The sequence below is a fragment of the Strongylocentrotus purpuratus genome, unplaced genomic scaffold, assembly GCF_000002235.5.
Source record: "Strongylocentrotus purpuratus isolate Spur 01 unplaced genomic scaffold, Spur_5.0 spur5_scaffold_11, whole genome shotgun sequence".
NCBI classification, from domain to species: domain Eukaryota; kingdom Metazoa; phylum Echinodermata; class Echinoidea; order Camarodonta; family Strongylocentrotidae; genus Strongylocentrotus; species Strongylocentrotus purpuratus.
Genome location: NW_022145596.1, coordinates 5,628,943 through 5,651,472, shown reverse-complemented (window position 1 = coordinate 5,651,472; position 22,530 = coordinate 5,628,943). Strand labels below are relative to the sequence as shown.

The window sequence follows — 22,530 nt, the reverse complement described above, 5'->3', positions numbered from 1 at the left end:
GTAAACAGAGCTTTACACATATTCGTACATATTGATTTAGAATATTTCATACGCTGTGAGAAAAATGTATTATTATATTCAGTGTCTGTGATGTCAACCTTGTTTTCTTTTCTGTAACACAATACCCAACGCTATTTTCACACCTCTTCCCATTTTTTCTCTTTCTCATTTTCACCTCTTCCATTTGTTGGTATTGCTCTTGTGTGATTATATGTGTTTTGGGGTGTGTGTGTGTGTGTATATACGTGATTGATACCTGTTGTAGTTAATGGTCGTTTTTTCTTCCTAAATTTACATATTATATACCTTGTATGTTTTATTTCTTTTGTGATTTAATTTAATATTATGTTAACCTTGATAGGCGCCTCATTAACAAGCACAAGTTGCTTCTGAGAGGTCCTGGGCATATTATGTATTCTGTATTTAAGATTTTTGAATTCTTGTATAATGCCAAATAAATGGAAATTATTTATTTATGAGAATATTAATCAATAATATTATAAATAGAGAATTAAGGAAACCTATACGCAAGTAAGCAGTTTTGGCAGGTATTTTGGGGCCATGAGATTGGGGAAGTTCACCTATCCCCGAACCCCGTAGCTACGTCATTTATACTTACACATACACAAATACACCCTCTCCACCCACACACACACAAACAAACACATGGTAGCTACCCGATATAAGATGAATTAGATAGAAGAATAAAATTGGAAAAAAAGAATTCGTTTAACATTGAAAATTTCTAACAATGAAATATACTATTCAATGCAGGTGCCAAGAGACCACTTTGCAGATTTGTTCAGATTTTGCAAATATACGTGATCCAATTGCTTTCCTTTCCGAGAGAAAAAAGGCTTCATTTAAAAAAATTGTTTTACATGTTCTTGAGAATACGACATAAAATGTGCATGTACGACACCAATAACAAGACCATCGATGCTCCGTACACAGGCCGTGATTTTAAGAAAGAAATGGCGTATATTTTCTTGTTCGGGTCTTGTACGCACTTGTGGCAGGGTTTCTTGGAAATAAACCTTTCATCCTATGTTATCTTATATTTTCTTTACAGAAATTATATCGATGTTACTTTGTTATTGACAGAAACGCTAAAGATGATATGTATCACACAGAGTTCATGATTATGGGGAAAAGTATAGTAGGTATAGCACACCAAAAATAATTACAACAAACACATGTTATTTGATGATTGCAAATGATCAAGCTTTATGAAAGCTTCAAAAAACAAAAAACAGAATTGAAATCGATCAATGCGTTGGATTTTATACCATTTTTTTTTAAATCGCAAAATTGCCGAAAAACCTGCCAGAAATGGCCAAATTGGCAAAAATGGCAAAATTCGACAAAGTTGACAACTTAATTCATCACTTTCTTCGACACAAATAATGAATTAAATTATCAGACCCTAAAATATTATCTTTGTGGTAAAAAATACAAAAAAGGAAATTCATATATCTATTACCGTTTTGAAAACAGAAGCCAACAAAGTAAGTAATTTTTGCCATTTTTGCGAATCTGCAGATATGAAAAAGTTGTGAAAATAACTAAGTCCGCCTAATTAATATGCGCATATGTAATCAAATAAAAACCGAATATGATACATCAGTGAAACCCATGTATATCAGACAAGTATGGAAATATATTTCTTTAAAATTTAAAAAAAATCATGAATATTCATCAAATATGCAAATTAGGTCATTTCAGCTAATTATATATTCGCGCACTCATTATACAAATTAGGAAAGTCAAACTGTTCATTTTTTTTGTTGCATTTTTTAAATTATATATCCATAGATCATATTTACACCAAATATTAACCTTGAATTCCAAATATTTTTGCAATGCCAATAAAATATGGCGATAGAAATTACTTGGATCACCGTCACAGCTATTTTCTCATGTGTTTCACAAATTATTCAGAAAAACCGATCATATGATAAGAATCTGTAGACTTTCAGCTACATCACAGTATATTTGGCTATTTAAAAGATGTCAGATTTGAGGATTTATGATGATTTTCCAAGAAACCATTTAACAGGCCATAACATTCCACAGGGACTGAATTTCAGAGTACAAACAAATTTGGTGACCCCAATACAGTTGTGGCTACCTTGAGTGTAAATAACAAATTGATTTAATACGTGAAACACATGAGGATATTGCATTTTTGTAGGGGAGTTTTATACATTGAGGTGCATTTTCACCACGCAGAATAGCAGTGCGAGTCAATGGGCGATCAGCGGGCCATGTCACACATGGCTGAAAAGACAATGTTCTAATTAAATAATTTAACATATATCCTACATGCCTATAACAACGAAACAACACAAAATCGTAGTTAAAGGTATGCTTGAAATATATGTGAAATATAAATTTAAAAATATTGTTTAGTTTTTTTAAAAATAAATTTACAAAAATGGCTATTGCTACCAACTGACTGCTGCTGTGTGTGTGTGTGTGTGTGTGTGTGTTCGTGAGGCAGACTGTGTGCACAGGCAGTATGATCACCCTACTAATACTAGTATAAAGATTTAATGATAGTATTGATATTTATAATTTAGGAGCGCTAACAGCAAAAAGTGCCATATTGCTTAATTGCCATAGTGCCAATTTGAAGAGAAAACAAAAAGACTAATAAATGAAATATGCCTATACACTTTATAATTTTATAAAGAATGAGAAAGGAAACAATGAACTGACTGGAAAAAAGTGAATGCATTCATGATTATGAATGGAAAGCACATAGTAAAACTAAATACAGCCTTCGAGCCTACAATGCTCTGTAAACAATGACAAGGAATAGATAATAAAACAATTAAAAATGAATCATTAGGTCTTATTCATTCAGGGTAGCCACATCAGTATTAACACTGCACTCCCTGCCTCCCCTGTAATTATCATTACCCCAGCAATTGCCGGGTATCATTTACATCAGGGGGTGTTTCACAAAGATCCTAAGTTGGACTTAACAATTATGGAAAGCCATTAGCATCCTTGAAAATGTTTTGTAAAAGTTATTTTAAAAGGCATTAAATGTTGATTCATATCATTTCATTTTTTATTATCATGGGAGATTTCATGTTCTTGATATGGAATTTATGAAAAGTCTAAAATACTTGAAATTTTCTTTTGAATATATCTCATTGTAAGGCTACAAATGGCTCTCTATACTATTTAAGTCCAACTTAGAGTTAAGTTTGACTTATAATCTTTGTGAAACACCCCCCTGGATGAAGAATGACAAATGTGGACTGATGTCTTGCAAACGGACGTTAGTGGCGGCCTGGGATTCGAAACCCTATACCTTTGAATTGAGAGTCAATGAAATAAAATTATGTTTTACATATTCAATTCATAATTATTGCACAGATATACGTACATTTTCCTCTCCCTTTGATAGAAGAAAACCTAATTATAACATGAGTTTTGTATTTATTATTTGTCTTGTGGCATCTTCTTCTTCTTCTAATAAGCTCTAAGAGAAGTTTGGAGTGGCAAGTTTTTATTCGTTCAAAGTAACAGTACATGGAATACTAATGAAATGTAATGAATAATGATAGCTCAATGATAAAGAAAAAGATTTAAAAAAAGAGTGAGAACAAGACCCCAATAAAAATTATGCTTAACCCGACACATACATGGATACCATTAAAAAGTAACATATCTGCAGATATTATGTATAAAAATATATACTTTTAAAATTGACAATCGATGCAGGCCTACGGATGAGATTTCCTAGAAAATAGTGTATAATTGTAAAATATTCTTATCACTATTTTCCTTTCAAATATTTCTTTTACAAAATATTTTCAAATTGAAATTTCTTTCCTAACACGATCATGGTGATCGAGTACCTCCATCTTCATTACCGCTCGCAAGGTAGCGCTTTCCCTTTCCACAGATATACGAATGCCTTTCACGATATCTTCATATTCACCTTGCAGTTCTGCCAGGTTGTTAACGATTCTCCGTTCAACCTGTTAACACAAAATAATACAGAATGTTGATTTCTCGTCCAATATTGTAACTCTCTCTCTCTCTCTTTCTCTCTGTCTCCCTCTCTCTCTCTCTCTCTCTCACACACACACGCGCACACACACACGACCACAAACACACTCTTTTATTTTTATTTTTTATTTTTATAGTAATTTTGTTTTATTCCTCCAAATGTGTAATACAAACAACAATAGTCAATTGAATAAAATGAATAACAGTTTTCAATATTAATTACTTATACATAAAGATAATTAAGCAAAAACTCATTTGCAGTATATAACTGAGCAAAAAAAATTAACTTAAAGTACAGAAACATAATTTATGAGTCAATGGTACATGTTATTCACTAATGTACATTAAAAAAAAAAAAAATCTGGAGGTTATTTAAGTACAAAGGTACACACGCACACACATCCGCATCTGATCATCCTGTTCACATCATCATCAATTTCCTCATCCTCTTGTATGAAAGGTTATTACCTCATGTATGATCGAACGAGCCCCGTAATCTACTTTGTAGCCAGTGGCCAGTACTTTCAAGACAGAATCGTCCCATGACACTTTTATTCTATGTCTGCTGTTTGCCTGCAAAATATGGAGAAAACAAACATATAATCTGCTGACGAACTTTAAAACTGCTGCCACTTCTCCTCCTCCTACTACCACTAATAATAGTTCTACTGCTTCTTCTACTACTACTACTACTACTACTACTACTACTACTATTATTATTACTACAAGTACTTCTGCCACTATACTACTACAGTAGTATTCAGAATTTGTGCTATCTATCGACCACCCCCGTCTGCAAAAAACAAATATACCTTTGAAGGGTTTGTCCCTGACTTTCGTTCGTTGCTTGAATCAGTGACAGTCGACTGCCATCATCTTTTATTGATCGGAGATTTTAACATCCAAGTTGACAATGCTGAGAATAAAGATGCAAAGGTCTTTTCTGATGTATTATACTCGGTAGGACTTGCTCAGCATGTCACTGCACCCACTCATCAGACAGGGCATACGCTAGACCTTGTCATTACACGTAAGGATAAACATCCACTTCTTGACACATCCTGCATTACCGGACTACCGTCAGATCACAATGCAATAGTCTGCACCCTGAACTTTACTCGCCCCCCTTCAACCAAGAAATTGATAAAGTGTCGCAAGCTGAAGGACATAGATGTAGAACACCTCATCGCTGATGTAAGAAGTTCCCTTAGTGATCTTCCTGGTGTTACCTGCCCATCTGATCTTGCTGAGCAGTACAATCACGTTATGGAAGATCTTTTGGACAACCACGCCCCGGAAAAGACTGTACTCATTTCTGTTCGACCAAACGCCCCATGGTACAACGAAGATGTCCGGGAGGCGAAACGCGAAAAACGTCGAGCTGAGCGTCACTTAACAAGAAACGAGAACTCAATCAACAGGGAAATCTATCGTGAAAAGTGTCGGTTATATAATGATATTCTTTCCGACTCCAAGTCCAGTTACCTGCGGGAGGAGATTGAGAAACTTGACAACAAGGGACTCTTTCAGTGGATGCAAAAGTTAACATCTCCTCCATCATATGAACGAAGTCTGCCGAGCCACGAATCAGATAAACAGTTGGCCAACGACTTCGGATCTTTCTTCCAGAACAAGATCCTAACAATAGCTGATGAGTTAGACGGCCGTCAAACTGTATATGAGGCTATGCAACAAGAGACTATTCATCCTACTTTCTCTGAATTTCACCCGATATCCGAGGCTGATGTTCTCAATGTTATCATGGAAAGCCCATCTAAATCATGTCGACTAGATCCTGCCCCCACTTGGCTCATCAAGAAATGTATCGATGTTCTTATCTCTTTCTTCACTAAACTTGTGAACCTTTCACTTTCTTCTGGGATTGTTCCTTCCTCATTCAAGACTTCACATGTCATCCCAGTCTTGAAAAATCCTAAGTTAGATGTAGAAAATATGGCAAACTATCGGCCAATTGCCAACCTGATGTTCCTCTCAAAAGTCTTGGAACGAATTGTTGCCAATCAACTAAGGGCTTACCTCCAGGAGTTTCAGCTCTTTCCTCCTATGCAGTCGGCATATCGCGAGGGTCATTCCACAGAAACTGCTCTCCTTAGGGTTTACAATGACATCTTACTAGCGTTAGATAAAGGACAGGAGGCCATTCTGGTGCTGCTTGATTATTCAGCAGCCTTTGATACCATCAACCATGACTTGCTGATTCAACGCTTCAGTCACACATACGGCATAGAAGGTTCTGCTCTAAAGTGGCTCAAGTCATACCTCGAGAACCGGAAACAAATCGTAATCGTAAACGGAACCAAATCAGATGAATTCCCTCTAACTTGGGGGGTACCGCAGGGCTCAGTAATGGGACCTTTGGAATTTGTTCTATATACTGGTCCTGTGAGTGACGTCATCACAGCCCACAAAGGTATAAGCCACATGTTATATGCTGATGATACCCAGTTGTACATCGTTATGCAACGCAACGACCTGGCTGATGGCATCTCGTCTTTGGAAGACTGCGTGACAGATGTGAAGTCTTGGGCTAGTAACAATAACATGATGCTCAATGCAAACAAGACTGAGCTCATCCACATTACATCACAATTTAGGAAACGGAACGAGTCGGTTAGCCTTCACATAGACGGAGCTGTTATTACTGCGACCAATTCTGCTAGAGATCTGGGTGTTATCGTTGATAACTCGTTAGACTTAAGAGAGCACATCCGAAAGGTGTGTCGGGCAGCTAGCTTCGGAGTTTATAGGATTGGGAAAATCCGGAAATACCTTGATCGCAGCTCTACTGAACGACTAGTTAATGCATTGGTAACGTCCCATTTAGACTACTGTAATTCATTATTAATCAACTTACCTGCTTCTCATCTGGCCCCACTCCAGCACATCCAGAACACCGCTGCACGTCTAATCACCCGCACCAGAAAGCACGATCACATCACTCCAGTCATCCGCACCCTACATTGGCTCTTAATTCCCCAACGTATCCAATTCAAGATTCTTCTCCTCACGTTCCACATCATCCATCAACACGCACCATCATACCTGATTGAACTGATCTCACCCAAACAGACTACCGGCATGAACCTTAGATCATCATCCAGACCCCAGCTCGCACTCGGTCCTCGCACCCACAACCGGTATGGTGACAGGGCCTTCTCAGTCTGTGCCCCCACTCTTTGGAACATTCTCCCCGCCCATATCCAGGACTCACCCACCATTGACATTTTCAAAAAGAATCTAAAAACTCATCTATTCCAAAAGCAACCCAAATAACTCTATAATGTCTTTTCAAATTATTACTATTACTGATATAATGTGTTAATTTCCAAGGAATTTACATGTTTTGTTAATTTCTTTAGTAATGTTAGTAATGTTTGATCTTCTTGGTAATTTGAGTAATGTCAATTTGTTAAGTTATGATAGAAATATTTGATTTTCTTGTTAATATAAGTAATAATAATTAGTTAAGTTATGTAGGTAATATTTTGTTTTCTTGGTAATTTGAGTAATGTTAATTCCATTAGTAATATCGATTTTGTTTGAAATAATTTTGATTTGTGTACATGTACAGCGCTTTGAAACTTTTGTCACAAGCGCTATATAAATTTGTCATATTATTATTATTATAATTACTATACTACTACTCCGCTGCTCATTAACGTGAGCGTGATCAATACATTTCTGAGATGATATCAATTTTATCCATACAAAATAAACTGTATTATCATAACAACCTCATGAAAAGAGATAAGAATTGTTTTCTCAACCTAAATTTTATTACGACGATGACGATGACAATGACGACGACGATGACTGCTACTACTACTACTACTACTACTACTACCTTTACTACTACTACTACTACCTTTACTACTACTACTACTACCTTTACTACTACTACTACTAATAATAATATGACTACTACTATACTATTAGCACTACTACCTTTCCTGCAAGTACTACTACTAACGTTACTAATACTATTATTATCATTATTCTCACTAATATTTTTACTACTATAATTACTATTACTATTACTAATAATATTACTATGACTACGAATACTACTATTACTATTAATACTCCTGCTATTTCTATTACTACGATGACGAATAGAAGACTGCAAGAACTTAAAACGTAATTTTCCAGTATCCAACAGCTATAGACATTTATTTAATATTTGAATGTCATCTTCAGTAGTTTATTTCAACTCCCCAATAAAAACATACTTTTTACATCAACATACAAAAGAAAATTACAATGTTATTGCACGAACATTAGTGAGAACCTGGGGGATCCTAATATTAGAGGGCTTAGAGTAAAAAGGTAATGTAATCAACTATGTAGTGTGATCGAATGATTAACTTGTTAACTCACAAGTTTCGACCATTTATCCATCTCTCTGGTAACGAGTTGAACAAGATCCTCCTCGGTAAATGGTAGGAAGAAGACAGTTTCGTTGATTCTGCCCAGGAACTCATCTCTCTTGAAGTGCCTCTTGAGAATAGGCTGGATGACTTCTTGCTGGAAGTTGTCGGGAATTTTCACTTGTCCTATGTTAAGATAAGATTTTTGAATATTCATAAGTCATCGAAAGATAATGTTTGTTTCAGATTCAAGATACAGATTCAAAAATGATTCCTCCTTTTTGTATTGAACAAACATGATAACTATAAGAAGAATGTTAAGAAGATCATTGTTATATTAATTAATTAATTTATTTATTTATTTATTTCTGATATTTATACAGGGTGGCACATATCACCAATTTGGTGGTCTTCCATGAGGCCCTGTTTGGTAATAATAGAAACAAATAACAGCATCAAAATAGATAAATACACAAGTATATAAACAGGTAAAATACAAAATAATTGGTATCCCCTTGAAATAACTGATCATTCAAGAATCATCCTTGATCATTTACAAGAAATAGGTAAATGGAATTTTCATATTAAATATAATTTTTAAAAACGTTCATTTAATAGTCTGATAAAGCTTAACGCACGGGATACCAAAATTGTTATATACATATTTACATTCAATTGCTCTTTAACTAATACACTTAGGTTGTTTACAAGATAGCTAAAAATGGATACATTACATGTATGAATACATGATATAACGATAACCATGTCAACCAAATTTCATAATTTTGCAAATAGGAAAAAAAATAGTTACCTTTGCACGAAACCACCAAAAGTTCACTTACACGTTATCTACAGATAACAGGGCTTTTAGAGCGTGTTTAAAACTGTTCAAAGTAGGTGACATTTTGACAGGACTTTTAAGTTGGTTCCATACTTTAATTCCAGAAGTTAGAGGACTATTTTTATAAGTGTCCGTCCTAAATTTGGGTACACACAATGCATCCCTTACAGCATGTCTTGTGTTGTGATCATGTAGTGAACTAACATGATGTAAATCTTGTTTTAAGTATGTTGGTGCAATGTTATGCATTGATTTATATATCATCACTGCACGTCCAAACTGGAAACGTGTCTGAATAGGCATCCATCCTAAGCGACTAAACATATCATTTGAAGATACTTCAAATCCTTCTCCCAGCACTACACGTGCAGCTCGTTTTTGAACCTTTTGTAATTTAATCGTTTGTCTTTGAAATCTCTCAGACCACACCGAGGAACAATAATCAAAATGAGGAAGTACGATGGCATTATACAGAAGTTTTAGAGATCTTGTTGGAACATAACTTTTGGCTCGCTTAATTAGACTGATATTTCTTTGAGCAGTTTTAATAACTTTTTCCACATGCTCCGTCCAACGTAACTCCTCGTCAATCATGACACCCAGGCATTTAATGAAGGAATGAAGGACGGGGCGATATTTCCTTACATCGTAATGTGTTTGATGGGATCGCTATAATGATACAAACATACAAACATACAGATAAAGGTCTCTAAAAGGTCAACTGTCTAAAATGATCAAGTAAGTTGTTTCTCTTGAGAAAGGCTACTTGTCTACAGTGGCCACTTTCTCTGTTTGCCATGGGTGGCCGCAGTAGAAAGGAGTGACCGAATACGGAAATGAAATGAAAATCTGTTTCTTTTACTAACATGACTGAAAGTATGTGTACGACATCGATACAAACCTGATTGCTTATTTTCTTTCTTCCAGAAGTCAGTAATAGCATCACTTCCCAGGTTTGATGTCATGAAGAATATAGCCTTGTTACCCATGACAGTCTCCCCCTTTCCGTCTGTCAGTCTTCCCTTTGGAGAAAAATGGGGAAAACATCACGTCTCTATTTCTAAGTATGAGGTGTTGCCCAACAGAATATAAATGAAAATTGAATATAATGTACAATAAAATATGGAAAAGACTGACAAGGTAATGCCACGTAATATATCTCAACTGGTCGGAAAAAAAGCAACTAGATACCTCATCAAAAAGCTGCAACATAATGGTCAGAACATCACGGTGTGCTTTTTCAACTTCATCAAACAGAACAACAGCCTTCGGAGTCTTTTTTAGTTTCTCTGTGAGTTGACCACCGGCATCATGATTACAGTAACCAGGAGGAGCCCCGATAAACTTGCTAACTTCATGCTTATCTTGATATTCGGACATGTCGATTCTGATGAAAGCTGTCTCTTTTAGTTTCAAGTGGGTCGAAACCGCTTTGGCCATCTCAGTTTTCCCTGCGAACGAGGTGACAGTATAAGAAATTTTAGAGAGTGGAACATCCTTACAAATTTAATAGTTTATGTACATTTCAACGACAACTGTTGATTGTCAAATTCCGAAATATGTTTCTATTATAGGATTTCCCGGCCAAATTCGCGTGTTTGTCATTCAAATTCATTTACTTTGCATTTAAGTTAGCGCAGATCGGCTTTGCCATGCCAATCATCATTCAATTTTCCAGCTTTTGTATTTAATTTAGGATTTTGGTCGAAGGGTTTCATAGATCTGTCATTCAATTTAGAAACTGCTCAACTAGCATTCAAATTAATATTCACTTGTCGAAGCGTAATTTTTATCATTCAAATTAACACCTGTCATTCGTATTCGTAATATTTTTATTCAAGTTAGGAATGTTAGGGGGAAGAATTGCAACAAACTTTTACAGTATTTAAATAATGCAGTTAAAATGCATGATTTGCCATTAGGGTCTAAGCTGTTATTCCATTTATTTATTTTCAGGACAATGCAGATAGGTGTAGTCAGACATAAAGTAGAGAAGGGGCGAAATCAAGGTATATGGCATTTCTGCACGGACATGTTCATATACCCGGGAAAGGTGGGGGTACCCTCAATCGCCCTTTTTTACTACAGACTCGGAATTTTACAAAAGTAATTCACATCGTCTCTTATACCCAGCACACCCCTCTGTTTTTCTTAAAGAGTTTCATAGTTTACCTGCCCGCCAGCAGATCGATGGCTAAGACATGGCTAAATAATTAATCATGTTCAAATTGTTGACTCTAGTCCCTCCCTACTCCAGTCACAATATTATGCCCTTCTTCCATAATGAAATTATGATGAAATTATGATCAATTTATGATAAAACATAAGACAAACAACTTCCTTACATGAACATTTACAAATATACTGAGACCATCAGGTCCGTAGATGCAAGTCGTTTTTTTCTTCTTAACAATCAAACTTAAATGCTGATGAATATCAGATATATCAGAATAATAATAAGTGTATAAATGCAAGAAAATGAAATATGATGAAATACACATGAAAAAACAATCTTGAAAGAAAAAGAATGAGCTATAAAAAGTGTGCAATAAACGAGAAATGTATAATGACCATCAATTTAAGTGCACAAAGTGCTAATTTGAATGCTACAAATGAATTAGAATGCTAAAAGTACACCGTCGCGTTGTCAGAAAATCGTGTTGCGCCAAATCGAATGACCAAATAGCGAAAGAAGCATAATGTTCGTTAATTTGAATGAAACATACGTAGATTCAAACGAAAAGTCCATAGATTTGAAAACTAGAAAAGGGAATATAAACCCGAGATATACCTGACTGCACTAAAACCGTCGAATTTGAACGCAAGACAAATTAATTTGAATGACAAACTCGCGAATTTGGCCGGGAAATCCTATATTGTAATGTTTTAATCAAGTCATTTTTCCCTTCCACATAACTCATTGTCTTGTAATGATGTTTCTTTCAGATTTGGGTTTTGTTTCTTTTATTTTTCTTCTTTAAGAAGGTCTTTAAATTCGCCTTCATTATTGATAGAATATTCTTACTTTGCTTTAAAATCAGTATTTGGTGCATGTATGTAGAACTTAGCCATTTTTTTTCAAATTTCAATCTTAATCACATTGTATATATACTTTATCTAGGCCAACAGTGTCATTGTGGAAAGCAGTTTTGAAACTAAACTGACAATGCTACTTTGTAAAAAAAATTATAAAAACAGAATAAATAAATGAGCAATACTAAAAGTAAAACTTCACATACACATACACACACACACGCGCGCGCGCGCACACAAGCAAGCACACACACAATGTGCATTCTTGAAAACTGATCCGTGAACAAAAATAATGATTAGTGGAGGATATTGAAACCAATGTCTGATCATAAATTTCATCATTCTCTTATCAACTCTATTTGAAATGTTAGAAATGGGTTAAATAAATTTTGCAAATGTTGATCCGTTATTGATGTTTATAGTACATGTATATATAGGTCACAGCCTGGTAGATCAAATGACATACCAGTACCCGATGATCCCAAAAATAGGAATACCAACGGCTTCTCCGTGCTTTGCCAACCTGCTTCCTTTCGTCTGATAGCTGGGATTGAGAAAAGAAAGAAAAACAAAGGACAGAGAGAGAGAGACAGACAGACAGACAGATCAAGAGACATATGCATAATGAAACGAAAAAAATAGATTTAGAATAGGTTCATGATACAAAAAAAACAAAACAAGAAACAAGAACAAAAACAAAAAACAACACAAATAAACGTTTTTTTAAAACGTTTTTTATTGGAAATGAAAAAGATGGAAGGGATAACAGCAATTTCATGTTAATTTGTTTAATAAAAATGCACAGAGGGTTGGGCCTTTAGTTCCCACTCCTGGGACAACAAGTAGGAGTATCCTTCGACCTTTTTATTGATGCAATATACAACGATCAATAGAAGAGTACTAGGTAATTAAAAAAAAATATCTTCTATGAAATCTGCTTGATTTTATCCGACTACTTTTTATTGAAGTTTGAATTGGTCTCCGCATAATTACCAAGGTATTAAACATGATTTCTTATTATGATTATGATTAAAAATCAAATTCAGATCAAAGCTTTGGGTGAGGGTTGCGACGATCTATACATGTATTTTTCGGGAAATTTAGATTTTATACAAGTAGGCCTAGAGCAAATCAAACTCACTTCGAGCTACCAAACATACTGCATGTTTTTGACCAACAATGTTCTTCTGCAGATGTTTTTCAAGATTAGTTGGTTCCCTATTTGTGGAGACTTCCTTTGTCTCGAGCTGTAAAAAAAAAGGAGGAGGAAAAAATGTAGGAGTAATTCGTCTGTTGAGAGCAAGAAGGTCGTTAGCTCTATATCAAAATATATGGGTTAATGTTAAGGTTAATGCCCATGTGGCCCCTTACAAACGATTCCATTTTCTGGCTTTTTGTTCTGCGATCCTAGTGTCCAAAATAAGTCAGTCAATAATATACTAGCATAATATATGAAACGTAATCTTTAAAAACCCTTTCCACTAGGTTCTATACGTTGTTATCCATTGTTTCGTTCGTCATTTGTTTCAATAGAAAGTTCTACCTTTAAACTCATTTTCCAATGATAATCATGAAAATAGTAATGTTTTCATATTCAAAATGCTTATCTTATGTTTATATTAGGGTACATGAGCATGTGTCTACATCAATAACCCAATTCTTGTAACGGCCAAAATTAAACTGGTTGAATCTTTGCGCAGCACAAAACGTTCGACCATTCGGTACAAGGGTCTGAAAAATAGACTATTTACTAAAAGGATTGCAATCTCTAAATTCGATTCGACAACTTAGCGGTCGTTATTTTGCCACAAAGGGACTGTTAGATTCACACGACGGGAGCGTGGACTGCCGCGTGTGACATTGTGGTAAGGCACTGGGCCGTGTCTGGCAGTGCCTTAAAAGGACGTCACATTACCTTAAAAGGATGTCACACGTGGTGGTCCACGTTCTCGTCGTGTAAATCTAAAAGTCCCTAATAAGACATTTCAAGCCCTTTCGTTTTGAGGAAAGTTCTAACTTAGTATTATATTTCAAATTCCGATGGAATTCAACATTTTCATTTGTTTAGCCTGCAAATAGGACATGATACTTTAAATAATAATTGGTCTGAGCAGATGTGTTGATTTCCCACATGTCACTATGAATATGACGGACAAAGAAAGAGGACAAAATATACAGTTCCTCATTCTACCCTCAACAATTGCTTGGTAGACTATGCTATTATGTAAAAATGTGTAGAACAGGAGAATATGCATGTGACACCTGTTCTACACATTTTTACATAATAGCAGTGAAGGGATGTTACTTCGTCTACCACAGCAATTGTTGAGGGTAGAATGAGGAACTGTATATTTTGTCCTCTTTCTTTGTCCGTCATGTTCATAGTGTGTATACTGTCGATGCTATGCATCGCCACCCCGTGGCGAGGACATACGTCAGTGCCTGTAGAGACTTCGCCTGTCACCTGTTTTTCAATACAAAGCCATGTTCATAAATAATTGTCCTTGAATAGCGCAGTGGAAACAATAACGCCTCGTGTGTATAGGGCATTACGTCATCCACAAAGCCGATCGATACTTACCCTTGCTGCATGATGTTGCGTCTGTTGGACACCAACATTACCACCAGTTGTCAGCAACTGTGGTCGGTGTCCACTCCCGAAAGGGCCCACCCTCCATGGGCTGTCAAAGGTTCCAGAAGGACGAGATCGTACATCAACACCTCGACCCTCATCGCAATGGAGACAGTTCAACGACGTCACAGGATTCGAGGTGAAACAAGAGTGACAAACCCAGTCATCACCCATCTCTTCCCATGTAGTAGCGCCGATCGGCTCATCTTCAGCAACATCATGGACTTGATCTTCTGTGACATCTATAACTGCTGGTTGTGGGTTTGGCATGAAGCAGGCCGGACATTGTAACGCGTAGATGCTGTTGTTCTGAGTACATGTTGGGCACGACCACTGACATAATGACAATGACAGAAAAATTATCATACTTATGAATACGGATGTAAATTAATTACATTTTGCTGTCTAGCACGAACGAGAAACACCATTTTAGTCTGTGGAGATCTCAGTCGACGTTGCTGAAGATATCAACGACAAAACTGACATGGCGGTTCATAAATCAAAGCATATAAACTGGTAAGTTAGGTATCAAAAACAGCTATTACCTGCTTTTGTTATGAAGCATGGATAGTTTTTTTTGTTCTTGTGATTAGAATGTTAAATGTCGATTTTTAGGGGACAATCCTTGTGGAAATTTCCAACAGATGTGTCTCCCCACCCTCTTTCGGAACGTCGCCTCTGATATACCCACCTCATCTTTTCTCGCTTGAGGATAAGAGAGAATAAAAATACCCACCTCATCTTCTTGTAAAGTTGATACATCTCCAAATTCTATCCGAATCGAATCGCAGGCTATGCATTTGGACCATTCGGTTAAATTGACGTAAGTGCAATTTTGGCAGATCCACTCTGCTTCGGCCATTCCCTGTCTATATGCGGACCTTTCACTTTTCATGGAAAAGATGGAAAATAGATTTATAAAAATAATATTCCTATACAAGGTGGATAGAATATAGATAAAAGATACCAATAATCAAGTTGATACAATAATTTATACCAATGGTGACATGCCGATATTCATGATAAGATGTACCAATACCAATACACAAGATGGTGAAATGTACTGGGAGTTAAGAAGAACAAATAAAACTCCCCCGCCTCCCAAAAAAGCCTTGTTTATCAACGACATTCAGTCCTCCCTTAAAAAAGCATTAAAGCAGATATTATTAACATCATTGTCACAAGGTTTCAAGGTTTGTTCATTTTTCTCTTATAGATTTAGACGTTAACAATGTATTTAAATATTTTACAGAGTTAGAGTAGACAAAGTGACCCATTAAGAACAGCTAGTAAATTGGGTCACCTTTAAACTACGATTTGTTTTTAAATTGCGTACAATACCTGCGTGGGCTCAGTCATGTAATGAGGGCCCCAGGCTTTTTAAAACTATTTTCCAGTCTTGGCAACTTTTAAAAAACTTCTCGTCATCCAAATGCCGAATTCATCACAAAAGATTCACTTTGCATCACTCTGGTGCTCGTCTTTGCCCAGGTACACACGTACGGGTATATTTGTTCTAAATTTTGCGAGTGAGCGAAGCGAGCGAGCCTACAAAACTGACATTGTTTAATGTGGTAAACAATTATTCTGCTATCAACACACTAACATAAGGAATACAATATACGGGCACCTCGCAGAGGAATATTCATAAATATAAAACCTCATATAATTTATTAGGTCACCTCAGCTATACACGAATATGAGGCTATTTGGCCATCTGATTGCCCAAATATCGCAAGCGAGTTAACTCAGTAAAGCGAATGAGCGTCGTAAAAATGTAATTCCAACAAAAAAGATGTGAGATATTTTTGGATACCTCGCTGACAATAGAATATAGAAGGACAATAGAAGGATTTTCGGGCACCTCGTTGCCCACTTACAGAGATATGCACGTATTTGGCTACCAGTAAAATCATCCTGTTTCTAAATGTTGCGAACGAACGAGGAAGAAATACTCTTTGTTATCTTCAAAATGCTCTTTCTCCTTGAAATTACTTACTCTCGCAGTTTCTAACCTTCAGTTTCATGAAATCGACGATATTCTATCAATTATTATTGGATATAACCTAATATCTCTTGTGGTAATCTTTAGAGATGTCTTGCGACACCCTGGTTGAAAAACTCTGTACTAAATGTATCCAAATTTGAGTGGGCAGATAGACCAGGCCGAGAGGGAATAACGTCATTGCCTCTATAGATTGGGAGATGTTGCATTTTAATGTAAAACGGACATACATACATGCTCTCTACGTGCCTCTTTTCCAGTATAACTTTTATATTTTATCTCCCTTTCTTTTTCTTCTCTGATGTATAATACATCAATGACGCAGATCTGATCACCCCAAAGCATTTTATTATTTAATTTAACGAAAAAATAGGGTATTAACAGGACGATGTGAGCTTTTACAGCTACATGTAACATCTGTTGTTATTACCGTACTGATCAATACATTGTACTTATATAAGTATTTATGCTTATGCAAGTAGATCGTGTAGGCTCTAATGTTATTTGATTAAACTTTAACAACTATTACATAAAACAAATCCTCATTGAAAAAACAGTATTTGAACTTTATGTCGACCCTACATACTCACGTTTATTGTTTGAAACTATCACCAGAAGTACTTATCCAGGAGTTTGCAGTATATTACTATATTTATGCACTGGTCGAACATAGTATGGCATCCCGCCAATAGAACTAGAGCATATACAGAGCTTGACACATTTCCGTACATATTGATTTAGAATATGCCATACGCTGTGATAGAAAAATGTATATTTTCAGTGTCTGTGATTTCAACCTTGTTTTTTTTTTCTGTAACACAATACCCAACGCTATTTTCCCACCTTTTCCCTTTCTTCTCATTCTCATTCTCACCTCTTCCATAATTGCTCTTGTGTGATTATGTGTGTTTTGGGATGTGTGTATATACGTGGTTGATACCTGCTGTAGTTAATGGCCGTTTTTTCTTCCTAAATTTACATATCATATACCCTGTAAGTTTATTTATTTAGCTATTAAATCTAATATTGTGTTTACCTTGATAGGCGCCTCATTTACAAGCACGAGTTGCTTCTCAGAGGCCCAGGGCATATTATGTATTCTGTATTTAAGATTTTCTCATGTTTGTATAATGCCAAATAAATGAAAGTGAATTGATTAAACAAAAAATTGAATTTACTCAACCAATTATCCAAAATTTGTGATGGAGTGGTCTTTTATGACTTAAATGAAAATATGAATCAATACAATTATAGATTAAGGAAACCTTAACGCAAGTAAGCAGGTCTTGTAAGTATTTTGTTTTTGGCCATACGATAGGGGGAGGGCATGTACCCCCGTACCCCCGTAGCTACGCTATTGATACTTACACATACACACATCCACTCACACACACACAAACAAACACACATACACCCTCCTCACCCACACACAAACACTTATTCAAAGCTCTGTTTACACACGTTTGTCAGAAATGGCGATCGACACGCATGGGTAGTGAAAGATAGAAGTCCTATAGAAAGTAGTTTATATTTGGTTTAATATCCCATATACTATTTGCCGAACAATCATCCACATAACATTATTATACCGTTATCGCGCTTTTTTTTTTTAGATAGTAAAGATGTATCCACAGCGGTTTAATGTTCCTCTTATTATCTTTTATTTGTCTTGCAGTTTGAAAATCATGTTTGCACACCGATAATTGAAAAAATGTAAACGTAATGTGCCCTATTAACTTTTGATGTATATACATAGAGAACGGGAAGAAAAAGGAGGTCCCACCGAGATTTGAACTCGGATCGCGAGATTCAGAGTCTCGAGTACGTGCTAACCATTACACCATGGAACCGATTTGTAAACGAACAATGCTTTAAATATTATAATGCCTTCTATTCTTTAAATGTTTGTAATTATCATCAACTCATCATCATCATCATCATCATCATCATCATCATCATTATCATCATCATTATCGTCATCATTATCGACACCACCACCACCGTCATCATCATCATCATCCTAATCATCTTCGTAATACACTGCACATCATATTGAAGTTTACTAAAAAGAAAAAGGAAGATAAGAAGAAGGAAAAAAGAAAGAAAGAAGATGTGGAAGAAGAAAGAAAGCAAGCAAGAAAGAACAAAAGAAGAAAATGAGAAGACACTGAGAAATGTATTTAAATACCCGGAGCAATTGTATTTTAAGTGACATATAGGTTAGGCAAAGTGATTGTCGGACAAAGTGAGAAAGGTAGCAAGTGTAAAGATAGTTCTTTGTTTGATAGATCATTTTTTAACAGACAAAACTATTTGCCAATCACCTTTAATATATATATATATAAAACAAAAACATAAAGATACAAAGTACGTTGTAGAAATGTCAAAAAAAGGCGCGATGTAACGAAAATATTGCTACATGTTAGCATTGATATTGATCATCATTGAATGATATTCTAAGGTCTTTTATTAAGTTTCCTTGAAAACAATTACAAAAAGGCAGCACTACTCACAGCATGATAAAGATTTAGAGGTACTTAGTTAATTCTCACATTACAAAATGGTCATAATTATTCACGTCCTACTCATCCTCTTTATTATCAAAATATGAAAGTTTAGACTATTTCTGAAGAAATTTACCAGTATGAAAGCAGTGGATATTTAGTTTGATTAAACACTGATTTTTTTAAGCAAGATTCATATATATATATATATAAAATGTGTGATAGTTAATCACGGACTGTGAAAATGTACGTTGTTATGATGAAAGTGAGCAAAAAAAAATGCATTTTTATTTCTGTGTGAATGTGCAACATTCCACTATAATATGTTTTACTATATGTCAAAGATTTCTCATTGCAAGCAATACATTTTTAAAAATATTTGTCATTCTTGAAAAGCAACATCTTCAACAGAATTATTCAATTATGTACAAATGTTGTAATAAATCTGTTTCCATAAAAATAGTCTACAGCTACAACTACAAATACAACATAAAAACAAACGAAAAAACACTAACTTGAACTGCCAGTTACCGACCTATCATTACGGGTATTTTTTCCCCTCATTTATAATAATAATGATAATAGCTCACATTTATAATGCGCCTAATACTTTGTTTCTAGGCGCGGAACATATTATTACCCCGGTCATCGGATTCAGGCTTACCCACACCACAATGTATGCACATTTATGGCTTTATAAAGAAATAGACATCTTCCAAACAGTATCTTATTAGAATTAAAATGTGTACACGGGAGAAAAGGTGTTCATCGATAATTATTTGCATAAACGAAAAAAACAACTTTACAAAAAATAAAAGTATTTAGGTCCCACCGAGATTTGAACTCGGATCGCGAGATTCAGAGTCTCGAGTGCTAACCATTACACCATGGCACCTTGGATGAGGCACACGGATCAAATATAGACTTGAAATATTAGGGCCCTCTATCGGTGAAGCAAGAAGAGAGATATCAGATGGAGATGATAATGCTGGTTATGAGGAACAGGATGAGCAGCCACCATTATGATACATGTACTTATTTCCATTTCAAATTCTCCTGATAGCTTTAATCCGTTAAAGATAAAGACCAGTTATATGGTCGTGCGATTGCATTGTGAAAGAAACGTTGAGAAATCGATCAGAAAAGGTTAGCATAGATGTATACTGCAAGGTTCTGGAATCATCAAAATGATAAGAAATTTGGCCCAGTCTATAAAGTTACAAGCACTGTACACAGAAAGAAGTATATGGGACTACGCACACGTGTGCAACACGTGCGTTTTTATCTCTCACACACCAATAGATAAACTAATTTACCAAATATATCAATTAGTAGGCGGTTTCCCGGCAAAATTTTTATCATCAAATTATTCAAAACATATTCTTTCACACAGATTGGTAATAAAAGCTTCCATTTCATTCTTTGAAATTGGGGCGTTTCCAATACTGGTCTTTACCAATTTTGTTAGTATTAAAGGAAAGTTGTATATCATGGAATATAACAAATATTGAGAAACATATTCCCAAATGGAAGAGGAAATCAGTATGCGCTAGTGTGTGTAGGGCCCGGGGGAGGGGGGGGGGGGGGGGGGGACTCAGATTTGGTTTGCATGGGGGTGTACAGCTCAGGTCTCGAAACCCCAACCCATTAAGTGTCATTTTGGTAATTTTTTTTTCTCGAAGTAAGGCCATTTTTTACAAATCACAAATTTTGAAAATTTGAAAAAACGGATCGACCCATGTTTAGTGATTTTTTTTTAATGGGACCCATGCAAGTTTAGGGATTTGTTTATACCCCAAATATTCTTAATATGTGAGTACCCCCCCCCCCGGATATAGGGACACTGGTACAGGCCAAAGGTCCCTTTTTAACATACAACTAACACATCCTAAAATGATACGTGATTAACACCAATAAAAAACAAATATCTTAAATTAGATACATCGTTTGCACTTCAGTGTTTATATTTTGGGATCTTTAATTTATGTTTGAGTAGGCCTACTGTTATTTGTTTTACAGTCAGTTCAACATTAACGATTTGATGAAAGGAATTGACTTGGATTATGTTCATTTAGCTTGAATTTAGTTTCAATTTCATATGATTAAGCATTTTCATTTTCCTACAATTTCCGGAATTATATCAATGTATTTTATTTCCTATTGCTTCCTATCAAGCTCACTCCCCTGCCCCATCTCTTTGTCTTTGTTCCTTTCTACTCTCCCTCCCTTCCTCTACTTCTCTCTCTTTCCAAGCCCTTATCTCCCCCCCCCCCCCCCCCCTCCCAACAAAAAAATATATACATCTCCCTCTGTATCCTCCATCTCTAATTGCTCTCTCTCTCTCTCTCAGCCCCCCCCCCTTCCTAAATTCTCTTCCCCCCTTTCCAATTCTCTTTCTCTCTCCTCTCCCTGCATCTTCATGTCCTCTTTCAGCCCGTATCAAGACAAGAACCCCCCCCCCAGACAAGAACCCCCCTAGGACAATTACCCCACCCCCCCCCCCCCCCCCCCGCAAACATTCGAGGACAATAAGCTCTCCCCCTACTACTATTAGTCTACCCTGATAATAACTTGGTTTTAATAAAAACTGATTTTTAAAAATTTATTTGTAATTGTCTTAAAGTGACTTGGTAACATTGTTGAAGGTTGATGAAAAAAATTGCTTAATTTTTGTATAAAATTTTACTTACTATATTCCTTGTACTGTACTAACCCTCCGACATGTATCAAATCCTGAAAAAATTCTCAAACCACAAAGAAATCTATGGTTTTCTTTGAAAGGGTCGATGTACGACACTAAACAGCGATTAACAATAAATTCTCCCAACCATTTTTGACTTTTCCCAACCGTTTTTCCATGAAAAAAAGACATAAAACAGGCTATAAAAATCTGTCAACACATGTCTGGAATGGAATGTAGAGCCATTTTATTACTTTGTGAGATTTCCCTTCGCCTAAAATGTAATTAAATTGTAATAATATAGTTGGGAGAATTAAGGAATCGATCAGATCAGTTTTTTCCAAATTTTTCAGAAATTTTCAGATTATCTTTAATTGTACATCTAGCATTGAAGTCACTACCTTAGAACCACTATCTC

At 35.7% G+C, this 22,530-nt stretch overlaps 1 protein-coding gene and 2 non-coding genes across 3 annotated transcripts; all 3 read right to left on the bottom strand.

Moving 5' to 3' along the window:
• Positions 1–3,830: 3,830 nt before the first annotated feature.
• LOC115922352 (caseinolytic peptidase B protein homolog) lies at positions 3,831–15,193 on the bottom strand. Its single transcript, XM_030981252.1, has 8 exons — positions 14,873–15,193; positions 13,433–13,538; positions 12,758–12,835; positions 10,450–10,709; positions 10,160–10,280; positions 8,428–8,603; positions 4,498–4,602; positions 3,831–3,998 (listed from the first exon to the last, which is right to left on the bottom strand). The coding sequence occupies exons 1-8, from the start codon at positions 15,191–15,193 to the stop codon at positions 3,831–3,833; spliced, it is 1,335 nt and encodes a 444-aa protein (XP_030837112.1).
• A 3,509-nt stretch (positions 15,194–18,702) lies between these two features.
• TRNAQ-CUG lies at positions 18,703–18,778 on the bottom strand. Its single transcript has one exon. It is a non-coding gene; the product is annotated as a tRNA-Gln (tRNA).
• Positions 18,779–20,255: 1,477 nt separating this feature from the next.
• On the bottom strand, positions 20,256–20,327 carry TRNAQ-CUG. The gene has a single exon. It is a non-coding gene; the product is annotated as a tRNA-Gln (tRNA).
• Positions 20,328–22,530: the final 2,203 nt, after the last annotated feature.